Here is a 12,566-nt window from a genome sequence, read left to right as displayed (position 1 = left end):
ATTTGTCTGACATGTGCTAGGACCTGGGTTCCATGCCCAGCTGGAAAAAAAAATACATAAAAAGCAAATAACATAAGAAAGAAGGAAGGTCCTAGCATCACTGAGCAGAGTAAAACTGCAGTGAAGATCCCTGCTCAGCACCAGCAGGAAGTTCTCCCCAGTTCGAAGGTTGGTCATGATGGGAGAGTAGTCCATCTGTGACTTAAAGACTCCTTCATTGTTTTGTTTTGCTTTTCTACACTTTCCAAAATCAAAAACAAGTACGTCTTAATTACACACTAAAAACATCATTCCAAAACGAAGAACAAGCAGGATTCACACTCATTTAGGAAAGACAAAACTCCAACCATGGTGAGATACCACTGTGTGCACAAGATGAAAATGTCTGGCTTGGCACCAGCCGGACTGTCTGCAGCTGCTGCTGGGGATGTAACATGATACAGTCAACACTGGAAAACAGTTGGGCAGTTAAAAGATTATCTGCACACACACAACTAGCTATGACCTAGCGGCTCTGCTCCTAAGCACTTACCCAAGAGAAATGAAAGCACATGTTTGTAAGAGGTAGACCCAGATTGTTCAAAGCAGAGATTTTAGTAATACCCTCAGGTTGAAAGCAGCTCAAACACACAGCAAGTGGTGCATCGATAAATAAGTTGTGGTCTGTCTGCAGACAGAAAAGAATTCACTAGGCTGGGTTGTAAGTCAGTGGTAGAGGGCTTATCTAGCATCCAGGAGGCCTTGAGTTTGGTTTCTATCACAAGAGGAAGCAGGAACAGGGAGGGAAAGGGAGGGGCAGGGATGAGAATACATGCATATAATGTCAAAAATATTCATAGGTAAACATACAATTCTCAAAAGAATTAGGTTCAGTGAAAAAAGCCAGAGACCCCTGAAAGCCTCCCCAAAGACATTCACTTTATGGTTCTATTTCTAAAATCCTGAAGATGATAAGCAATCCCTACTAGAGAGCACTGGCTAGGACTGCAGAAGGGGAGAAAAGCCCACAGAAGGGCACATGGGAGTTTCTGGGGTGGGTAGGAGTGTTTTTGCAGCTGTAGTGATGGCCTCATAATGTACATATGTGCCAATGTATATTTAATTCTATACTTTTATTTGTTTTATTATTCTTTTATTTAGAAGGAAAGCACACCCAGCTCTATGCCAAGAAGTTTGAAATGTCCATTAAAAAGATAACTTACCTGGGGTCAGAGAGATGGCTCTGAGGTTAAGAGTTTATGCTGTTCCTGCAGAGACATGAGCTCCATTCCAGCCCTCTGTCTGGTGACTCACAACCGCCTGTAACTCCAGCTCCTGCAGATCTAATGTCCCCTCTGGCTTCCTTCAGGACTACACACACATGCACATACACACACACACACACACACACACACACACACACACACACACACACAAGTTAAAAATAAATCTTTTAAAAAACAAGAGAAAGGGGCTGGAGAGATGGCTCAGAGGTTAAGAGCACCGACTACTCTTCCAGAGGTCCTGAGTTCAATTCCCAGCAACCACATGGTGGCTCACAACCATCTGTAATGAGATTTGGCGCCCCCTTCTGTATATATAATAAATAAATAAGTCTTTAAAAAAATAAAAAATAAATAAAAAACAAGAGATGACCCACTTGCACATGGATTTCCAGTTTGGAATCCCAGGGCTCAAGAATTCCTTGCTCATTCTTCTCCATTCTCCAGCCTGAGCTGGTGTGTCCTCCTAGAAGGCAGGGCCAAGCAGGTCCCTTCTGTTTCCCAGCATCTACCTACTCCAGCACAGTCACGTGTGCATACTTTTTTTTGTTTTGTTTTGTTTGTGGAGACAGAGTTTCTCTGTGTAGTTTTGCGCCTTTCCTGGAACTTGCTTGGTAGACCAGGCTGGCCTTGAACTCACAGAGATCCGCCTGGCTCTGCCTCCGGAGTGCTGGGATTAAGGGCATTCGCCACCATCGCCCGGCATGTGTGCATACTTTAAGCACATGTAGTTTGTTGTTTGCAAAGAATAGCTGGATAGATCTTTCCTATGGTTGGAAATTATATTTCCCTATCTGGGTTTGACTCAAAAAAGTAGAAGATGTCAACAACAATAGGTTCTCAACCTGTGGTTCTCAACCTGTGGGGGATGTCAAATGACCCTTTCACAGGGATCACCTAAGACTATCAGAAAACATTTACATTACAATTCATAACAGGAGCAAAGTTACAATTATGGAAGTAGCATTGGAAATAGTTTTATGGTTGGGGGTCACTACAACAGGAGGAATTGTATTAAAGGGTCACAGCATCAGGAAGATGGAGAATCACTGCCATCAAAAGTCTAAACAATGGACTTCCAATCAATCAGTTAATCAACTACACATGACAGCTGCTGAACTCAGTGGCAGAATCAGTCACTCCAGGAGCTCACTGAACAGCTCGAACTCACTGATGCATTGGAGAGGACCAGAAGCAATACAGTGTGTTTTCCACCTGCAGAAGCAGGCATTAGAGAGGAGTAACAAGGAGAGGATGAGACGGGACTGGGATGTGGGTTGGTAATAGAGCACCTGCTTAGCCCTGCCTAGCGTCCACAAGGCCCTGGGCTAACGAGAAGATCTCCAGATAGGAGGTCATTAAATAATGCGCTAAAGAGGAAGAATTTAGTTTTCAGTGTGATGCAAAACTGGATTTACACCCACCATCCTAAACAACTAGAAGTTGAGATTCAACATCTATTACATGGGTTTGTTTTTGCATTTTATCCCTCTCTATCCTTTCTTTCCTTCTTTGTTTATTTGTTTGTTTTTCAGAGACAAGGTTTCTCTATGTAGCCCTGGCTCTTCTGAAACTCACTTTGTAGACCAGGTTGGCCTTGAAGTTAACGATCCACCTGCTTCTGCCTCCTGAGTGCTGGGATTAAAGGTGTGCACCACCACCAGCCGGCTTCTTTTCTTTTCTTTCTTTCTTTCTTTATTATGTATACAGTGTTCTGTCTGCATACCAGAAGGGGGCACCAGATCTCATTGTAGATGGTGGTGAGCCACCATGAAAGTTGCGGAGAACTGAACTCTGGACCTCTGGAAGAGCAGCCAGTGCTCTTAACCTCTGAGTCATTTCTTCAGCCCCTTATTTTATTTTTTTATTTTTATTTTTTTTAAGATTTATTCTTGTTTTATGTGTGTGAATGCTTCACCTGCATGCATGTCTGTGTGCCACGTGCTACAGGTGCAGTGCCTGAGGAAGCCAGGAGAGGGTGCTGGATCCCCGGACTGGAGTTAACAGTGCTCTTAACCGCTCAGCCATTCCTCTATCCCCACCAACCTCCTTTTTTATTCCCATTTGCACTTGAGTCCTTTGGTAGATGTCTTCATATGTTTGTCTGTCTGGATAGAAGAAAGCCAGCTCTCTGGTGTGCCTCCAGTGGCCTGGAATGATTCTCACCCTGCCTGTAGAACTTGCAGTAAATGTTAAATGAAGTGACTCAGCCCTTCCAGTCACATTGGTTATTTGTGGTGAAGGTGGTTAGCAGTCAGCACCCTCTCTTTCAAGTCCTCTATTGTTATTAGACGTTTTTTCTCCTCTGAACTTCAAGCTGAAGGCAGCAGAGGGCGCCTGGCCACATACATAAAAGAGTCTAAAAGTGACATTATATTTAAGACAATCTATTAAATTTTCAAAAATATGAATTTTACTAAAATAGGACTTGGTACTTAATCTTTTCGCTATTTTAGGGTTCTGATCTCACTGTAGCTGTTCTATTCCATTTCTTTCTTGGTAATGAAAAATTCAACCTCTTGTGAATCACTGTGACATGTATCATCTAAGAGCTTTCCAATTTAGCTTTGAGATTCTTTCAGATAATAAAAGCATTAATCCTGGCTGCTTCCAGATCCTTCTAAATCTTCCATAGGGAATACACTCTCCCTTTCACAGGCCTGAAGAGAGAGCACTGTTATATATCTTGGACTGATGTGATATACTCAGTTTTCTGCTTGGAAGTTACCTAACATTCTCAGAAAACTGTGGGAGGGTTAGGGATATTTTAAGGTGATGGGCTAAGGGGACGTAACTCTTCCCCTGAGCAATGGGCAGGATGTAGTCTGTTGGGACAACAAAGACCACGTCTAGAAACTCAGGCATATTGCTGTCTTTCTGATCAGGTACCTGTTTTCTAATTTTCTCCCACTGCCACCACACATGATCTGCAAGTAAGGCTGGAGATCAGGAGAGCCTTCACTCACGTCTACCTCTTTTTTTCTCCCTCATTTGTAGTGGAGTGCTGTCCTCCAGACATGGTCTTCTTATCTCTGTCTTGAAATCAGAACTGTTTTGGATGGGCAGTGGTGGTGCACCCCTTTAATCCCAGCCCTTGAAAGGCAGAGGCAGGTGGATCTCTTGAGTTCGAGGCCAGCCTGCTCTACAGAGTGAGATCCAGGATAGCCAGGGCTACATAGATAAACGCTGTCTCAAAAAACAAGCAAAGGAACAACAGCAACACCCCCCCCCCACACACACACACAACCTAGAACTGTTTTATTTTGCTTCTTTCCTGGTAATGAAAATTTCAACCTCCTGTGAATCACTGTGACCTGCATCATCCAAGAGCTTTCCAATCTAGCTTTGAGATTCTTCCAGATAATAAAAACATAAATCCCTGCCTCTTCTAGATACTTCTAAATCTTCCACAGGGAATACACTTTCCCTTTCACAGGCCTAAAGAGGGAGTGCTGTTATATATTGTGGAAAACAGAGACTGTTCTTATGCTCACACAAAACTGGGCCTATTAACATTCTCTTGTAGAAGGAGGGGAGAGTACCGTAAGACTCTCACACAAGATTCCAGCCACCACTCCCTCTTGCCTCTTCAGTTACAAGTGCTTTACAGGTATTTGAGACTATACAGGAGGTAGAGGTTGACTGGGGACACTAGTGATACTGTTTTTATGAATTGTCACCCACCCATGCTAGGTGGGACTTTTGTTTTTGTTTTTCCAGACAGGGTTTCTCTGTGTCCTGGAACTCACTTTGTAGACCAGGCTGGCTTTGAACTCAGAGAGATATGCTTGCCTCTGCCTCTTGAGGGCTGGGATTAAAGGCATGCGCCACCACCACCCAGTTTCATACAATATATTTTGATCAGGTTCCCCTCCAGAAACTCCTCCTAGACACCCCCCCCCCAAAAAAAAACCCCAATGAGTTTTGACTGGCAAAAGTACTGTCCTGATTGGCTTTTCCTTTGTGGGTGAGTTAGGGCTGTTGGGGACACACACCTAGGACAGCACTGCCATAGGTTCCATCCCAGAAGAGCTTTCTGAGAATTTCAGCTTTGAAAAATATGGAACTTATCACTAATCCCTGTATCGCTCCAATTCTAGTATATCTGCTGCCAAAACGAGCGTATTTAATCTTTTGACGTCCTATTTGGGGGTGAAAAGTTGTTTCTGTGTATCTCTTCGGGAAAAATCACACAACACTATTGTTTTCCTTAAAAGTAATTTTTCTTCTTAAGAACTAGGTTTATGGAAAAATCTTGAGTTTTGGGAGCTCACGCTTCCTCGGAGCTTCAGCGATCAGTGGTTGGCCAGATCCAAGGCAGTTTCTTTAAAAGCTGTGCTTTGGCAGCCTTCCCACAGAGAAGGAAGATCATTTGTGTTCCCTTTGTCGATATTTTGCTTGCCCTTGCTCTTGCTTTGCGGCATTCCGTGAGTACAGTCCAAAGATGACACTCCAGGCAATAAGCATTTTCACTCTGCTTTTCCAAACCGCAGGATCCGTCTTCCACTTTGCCATTTGAGTCAAATTCTGGAGCATATTTTCGTATCACATATTTGTCATACATAAATTGAGCACCTTTGGGAGGGCAGATTGACATCACCAGCCCCAGCCTCCCAATGGAGAGACATGTGGGTCAGCGAAGCTACGCAGGTAAAGGGCAAAGGCTGTTCTCTCGCTCAGGGCAGTGCCTCAAGAGCCTGACAATGCCTGGCACATTTTACATGGGTAGGGAATGGGGCTGCCTTAACTAGGGTCAGGAATCCCCTAAGTGCATGGAAATTTCTCTGGGGGAATAAGACCTCTAGAATCCCGCTTGCTGCTGTCTAGTTTAGAGTCATCCAACTAGCCTAGTGTACTCGGGAGCAGCCACGTACTAAAGCGGCCCGAGACGCACCGGCTGGCGGACCCAAAGTACTCGTGGAGTCGGCTGCTCGACGGAACGCTGGAAAAACGGACAGGAAGTGACCTTTATTTAGCGCGCTGCTCATTTCCGGCTGGGCAGAACGCCGCTTGCTCTCCTTCCGTCGTCTCCAGGTGCCGCTTCAGAACCGGCGCGATGGGCAAGAAAGGCAAGAAAGAGAAGAAGGGCCGCGGCGCGGAGAAGACGGCCGCCAAGATGGAGAAGAAGGTGTCCAAGCGCTCTCGGAAGGAGGAGGTGAGCGGGGCACGGAGGGACCGGCCGTGGAGGGGGGCGTGGCGTGATCTGGGACTGCGGGCGGGAGACTGGGAGCCGGAGTTGGGCCCAGGGTCTGTGGTTGGCTGGCCTGCGTCGATCTCAGCGCCCTCAGGCCTCCCCGTTTTTCCCGTGCCCCTCCGCAGCACCGGTACTCCTCGTTTACCTGATCGCTCTCCCCCACCTTCCTTTGAACATCAGATCTGTCCCGGACGCCATTCGGTTCTGCTTGCTTCCCTTTCTGGTAGAGATTAAGTGGAGGAGAACCTGGAGTTGAGTGACATCTGCTTTGTCCGGATGTGCGTTCTGTGTCTTAACTGTATTGCGCTTATTTATTTATTTTCAAAGGTGAGCAGTTCCTCCAACAGTCTTAGGGAGTGGCCACATTAGGATTTTTTAATGTCTTTTCGAGACAGGGTTTTTCTTTGTAGCTCTGGTTGTTCTGGAACTCACTCTGTAGACCAGGCTGGCCTCAAACTCATAGATCCTCCTGCCTCTGCCTCCCGAATACTGTACTAAAGCCTGTGGCACCACCGCTTGGAGGTACAAGTAGGATTAAGTAACCAAACAAGTCGCTGGAACTGTGGGGTATTCCATAACAGGCGGTGGCCTCCACTATCATATTTTCCCACACACCTATTATCCCAAGCTGCAGCTAGATCAGCGCTGAACTTCGGGCTAAGTGCGGTGCTTGCACGTTGTCTTAGGTCTTTCTCCCATGGGGCAGCTGTGATGACCAGGGTTTTCCCAGGTACAGGGTTTCCTGGGCTCCCATCCTCATAACCTGGGAAGAGGGCACTTCAATTGAGAAAATACATCCGTAAGATTTTCCTGTACAGGGCTGAAGAGGTGGCTCAGCCGTGAAGAGCCGATGTTGCTCTTTCAGAGGATCCAGGGTTGATTCTGTGCTTCCACATCGTGGCTCACAACTTTCTGGCCTTTGTGGGCACCATTTTCAAACATGATGTACAGACAAACATTCAGATAAAGCTCCCACATACATAAAATAATACATTTTAAAAAATTGGCTTATAGGCAAGGAGTATTGTATTGCTTAGTAATTGATGTAGGAGGGTCTAACCCACTCCCACTGTGGGCAGTTTTATACCTAGACAGGTGGTCCTGGGTTGTTAAGGAAGTAAGCTGAGCAAGACACAGGAAAAAAAAACAAAACAACAAGCCAAGAAGTAGTTTTCCTTCTTGGTCTCTGCTTCATTTCCTGCCCCCAGGTTCCTGCCTTGAGTTCTTGATCTGACTTCCTTTCATGATGGAATATAAGCTGTGAGATGCAATAAACTCTTTCCTCCCAAGGTTGCTTTTGATTACAGCACTAGAAACAAGCTTGGACAACCTAGTAAATGCAGGGGAGTTGGCACTGGGGGTGTGTGGGAAGGCAGGCTGTTCAGTACGCTTGTGAACTGATACCTTACAGTCTAGGTCTACTGTCACAGCTGGGAAGTGGGGGCTAGTGAGTGTTAGACAACAGGTCACCACTGAGCCCCATCACTCAGGCATTGTTTCAAAGGATTTATGGCCTGTTCTCCTGGAGCTCATATGTTATGGGGATGGGAGTGGGAGCTGAAAACGGGTAAGCAAGAGAAATCCCAGGCACGGCTATGGAGACAGCAAGGCAGGCTATAGGCACAAACAGGCTGTCAGAGGCCATTGAAGGCAGTGTGGGATCCCCTTCATAGAAAACCTTTGGTTGGTAGGAGGGGTGGTGTATGCATTTGCACCTACAGAAAAGCTGCCATTGGTGACACAATGAATATTTTCTTTTTCTTTCTTTCTTTTTTTTAAAGATTTATTTATTTATTATGTATACAGAAGAGGGCGCCAGATCTCATTACAGATGGTTACATTACACCATGTGGGTGCTGGGAATTGAACTCAGGACCTCTGGAAGAGTAGTCGGTGCTCTTAACCTCTGAGCCATCTCTCCAGCCCCCGACACAATGAATATTTTCTGAATGTGTCAAGTTCTGTGTGTTTTCAGACACATTTAGGACTCAGGTGTGATTGGATCCCAGTCTAGTCAGACCAATGGGAAAAAAGCTGTCTATGCCTTTTAGGCTAGACAAAGTCTCACATGTAGTTATGTTTGTATCTTTAGGAAGATCTGGAGGCCCTCATAGCCCATTTCCAGACCCTGGATGCCAAAAAGACCCAGGTCACAGAGACGCCATGTTCTCCACCCACCCCACGGTAAGTGAGCAAGCATTGTTTCTCCCCTAGGGGGTTTTGAGACAGGGTTTGCATGTAACTCCGGATGTTCTGGAATGCTCTCTGTAGATTAGGCTGGTCTCCGAACTCAGCAATCTGCCAGCCTCTGCCTCCCCAGTACTAGGAAGAGCTGTCTGTCATCCTGCTCTACAGGGGCATAGGGAGGTGGTCTCTCAGCATTCCCTTGCCACAGATTGTGACAAAGACGTGGCCCCAGTGAGCTTCCCTTTTGTTCTCAAGTATTTTAAGAATGTGTCACGGGTGTAGACTGAAGAGCACCACAGATTTTTATTGTTCTTAATGCTTTTTTATTTACATGTGCAAAACTTACTAAACAGAAACTCTAAATTTGCCGTTCTAAGTGAATTTATAACTTATGAGAAAGGTCCCGAGGCTTTTGTGGATTCATAGACTTGTAAAATGGGCTGAATGAACGACTTGGTCTCCATTGGATTGCTTCCTCCAGGTCCTAACATGGAATTCCTTTCTAATTTGATTTATGGCCCTTTAATACTTGTCTGTGCCTTTCAGCTGAAGCTCAGAATCATCAGGAAAGGGCCAGTGCCTTCATGGACTGTCATTTGGGGTAGGAAAAGTGTGTAATAAGCTCTATTGTTCGTGTAGGGAAAGTGTGTAAGCCTCTCTGCCTCTAGCCCCATTTTGTTTGGTTGAAAAATGAGTGCTTCATTTTCCCAGGGATTGAGCTTGTCCTGCTATAACGTGCTTGAGTGGAAGCCCAAGATGGGGCTCTTTGGGATATAATAATTAGGTGCAGTGATGGCTCCAGAGCCTGAATCCCTCTGATGTCACCCCTCTCTCGAGTGTGGGAGGGGATCAGTGTTGAGCCCTGGAGTAAAGTGGTGGTGAACTCTGCTGGGACTGGCTTTTACTTTTCTCTTCAGTTGGTGTGATGTCTGGACCCATCTGATTGTTGAAGCAAGCCTGACACCTTCACTCAGGAATCTACTCAGTGCAGATGATTCGTCTTCACTCTGAATATGGATTATTATTTTTTGATGATGGTTTGGAACTTTTCTAAAGCAACATTGACCCAGAGTTAGGTTTAATGTCAGGGTATAGTTTAAAATGCCTGCAGAGAATGCTTCCTGATGGCCAGGAACAGGAGGTAGAACTGAGGTATTGAGATTACTCCTTGGAAAGGCAGAACAAAACGATGTGAAAAGGAGCAAAGCTGCTCACCTCATGAAGACTGGGAACAGGATGGAAGAAGGCTTCAGGAAAGATGCACCTTCAGAAGTCCACTCCAGTGACTTACTCCTCCAGTAGTGACTAAGGTGTTGACCTCTTCCTGATCCATTCACCTCTCAGTAGTGCTGCCTGCTGGGGAGCAAGCCTTAGCCTCAGAGCCTTTTGGAAATTTTATATCCAAATCATAACAAGAATGTATAATGTATGTAGGTCCAGGTGTAGCTTAATGGCAGAGAAGGACCCAGAACTGGGTTGTGTAAGATTTGGAGCTTGGGACACTGTTCTTTATATTATTATGTAGTTTATTCATATTATTGTGTAATTTCTTCTTTGACCGTGTCATGTGCATTCGATTCTGATTATGCCCTCCACACCCCCAGTCTCATCCATGTGACGTAAGTGTGTCATCTCAGCCCTTTTCACTTGAGTTCATTGGGATTGCGTATGTTCTCATTGCCGTGCTGTGCAGTTTCCTACACTGTCCAGCTTTAAAATGCTCCCTGCTAAGAGACAGCTTGCTCCTGTCACTGAGGACTTGCCCCTGGGGATTTCTCAGACAGAGAGCCGTGTGGCATTTGTGTTTAGGGACAGGCTTCTTCCACTCAGTGTGTCTCAGAGGCTCTTCCACAGTGTAGTGTGATTCAGAACCTCATTCCTTCCTAGGACTGGCTAGGCCACATATCGTTCTGTGTCACACTTGGCTGGTCTACACATTTATAGCGTCTTGGGCTGTTCTGCACTTGGTGGTTGTGAACAGAGCTCTGATGAGTCCAGCCTGCGCTGGCATTCAGATCCATGTCAGTTCTGGGTCTTGCTTTTGAGGGACTGTCAGCTGCCTCTGTGCAGTTGCATTTTCAATGCTCATTTCTTCACTGAAGAATTTCTCAACCCGAGAAATGTTCTGTGCACAGTAAATCCCCAAGAATAGAGGGTTCCAAGTCCCCAGACACAACTTGACCTTACTACCCATTTTTCTTCTGAGAAGCGTCTTCTAGAGTGAGTGTGTGGTCCACACTGGGACACATCACTGTGCAGGATCTGAGAACTGGGCTTCTGCAGGGTTGTTCCTGTGGCCACTGCATCTGCCCTAGCTTTCCACTTCCTTAGTCAGGTATACACATTCTCCACAGCTGTTCTGTTCCTACGTGAGTAAGGAGGGAGTGTTGATGATTTCTGTAGATAGATTGGACCTCATACTGAGTTGGATCTTTTGTTATTTATTTGTGTGTGACACATCTGTCACTGTGCACATGTGGAGGTGATAGGATAGCTTGTGAGAGTTAGTTCTGCCCTATCATGTGAGTATGTAGGTTACTAGGAATGGAGCTTAGGTCATCAGGTTTAGCCACAAGAGCCTTTATCTCTTGAACCATCTCACTAACCTTGGACTTTTTTTTTTTTTTTTTTTTTTTTAAAGATTTATTGTAGTTAGAGTTTTTCTGCCTGCCCAGTCAGGACAAATCTCTCTCACCCTCCAGGCCCATAGATGCTCAAAACTAACCAAGTAAACACACAGAAACTTACATTGTTTAGAAACTGTATGGCTGTGGCAGGCTTCTTGTTATCTACTTCTTCTATCTTAAATTAACCCATTTCTATTAATCTATACTTTGCCATATGGCTCGTGGCTTACCAGTACTTTACATCTTGTCATGGCGGCGGCTGGCGGTGTCTTTTTCCACCCAGCCTTCCACCTCCCAGAATTCTCTTCTCTTGTCCCGCCTATACTTCCTGCCTGGCCACTGGCCAATCAGAACTTTATTTACACAGAGTGATATCCACAGCAATTTATTTATTTATTATGCATATAGTATTCTGTTTGCATGTGTCCCTGCAGGCCAGAAGAGGGCACCAGATCTCATTACAGGTAGTTGTGAGCCACCATGTGGTTGCTGGGAATTGAACTCAGGACCTCTGGAAGAACAGTCGGAAGAGTCTGGAAGAGCTCTTAACCACTGAGCCATTGACTTGATAGAGTTTTGATTGTGATTTAATTATATGTGTGTACATACATTCATAGATAGATAGATAGATAGATAGATAGACAGATAGACAGACAGATAGGCAGGCAGGCAGGCAAGGCAAGGCAGACTGGAGGTAGCAGGGTGATTCTTGGTCCTATCCTCTGAGAGGTTAAGGAAGGGAAGGGGAGCCTGTGCTTAGCATGGTGTCATGTTCTCTGATGTTGTTCCTCTGTGGCTTGTGTCTTGCAGGTTAAATGCCTCCCTGTCTGCTCACCCTGAGAAAGATGAATTAATCCTTTTCGGAGGTGAATATTTCAATGGCCAAAAAGTAAAGTATATATGTTTTTCTTTTCCTCCCAACTCTTTCAGGGCTCATTTGCAGTACATTGAAATTGGTGATAGAAGCAGGCCTCTGTCCTGTCACTTCCCTCTTGTGCTCCCACACTCTCAGCGTCAGGCCTGATGTGGGTAGTGCTTGGCCAGCCACCAGGATCCCTCAGGGACTGGCAGTGGGGGCTTCAGTGCTGCAGGGGTCCAGGTCTCTTCCAGTCAGCAGAGCCCCGCTCCACTGGGCCAAACGTGTGTGCAGAGTGCTCTTGAACCGAGAAAGTGCCGGTGAATTGAGGGACCAGAAAACCCTGAGGTTTGGAGTGTGGAAGGAAAGCAGTTGAAAAGTGGCTCCTCCAGTAGCCTGTGACATGCTCCAAGTGTCACTTCACTTGTCCAGCTCGCTCT

General features: G+C 45.7%; 1 protein-coding gene across 2 annotated transcripts in view; it reads left to right on the top strand.

The window, feature by feature from the left end:
• Window positions 1-6,241: 6,241 nt before the first annotated feature.
• The window catches only part of Klhdc4 (kelch domain containing 4), a 31,477-nt gene continuing 25,152 nt past the window's right edge, over window positions 6,242-12,566 (top strand). Inside the window, exons 1-3 of one of the 2 annotated variants that reach the window (XM_036189067.1) lie at window positions 6,242-6,417; window positions 8,549-8,640; window positions 12,081-12,159. In XM_036189067.1, coding sequence (XP_036044960.1) covers window positions 6,319-6,417; window positions 8,549-8,640; window positions 12,081-12,159 — 270 coding nt within the window. In that variant the 5' untranslated portion in view covers window positions 6,242-6,318. Of the gene's footprint in view, window positions 6,418-8,548; window positions 8,641-12,079; window positions 12,160-12,566 lie in introns of those variants that run through there. The other variant, XM_036189068.1, reaches the window with a different exon arrangement.

The sequence above is a fragment of the Onychomys torridus genome, chromosome 5 (assembly GCF_903995425.1).
Source record: "Onychomys torridus chromosome 5, mOncTor1.1, whole genome shotgun sequence".
Classification (NCBI taxonomy): Eukaryota; Metazoa; Chordata; class Mammalia; order Rodentia; family Cricetidae; genus Onychomys; species Onychomys torridus.
The sequence above is the reverse complement of the archived record's forward strand: the minus strand, read 5'-3'. Positions and strand labels throughout refer to the sequence as shown.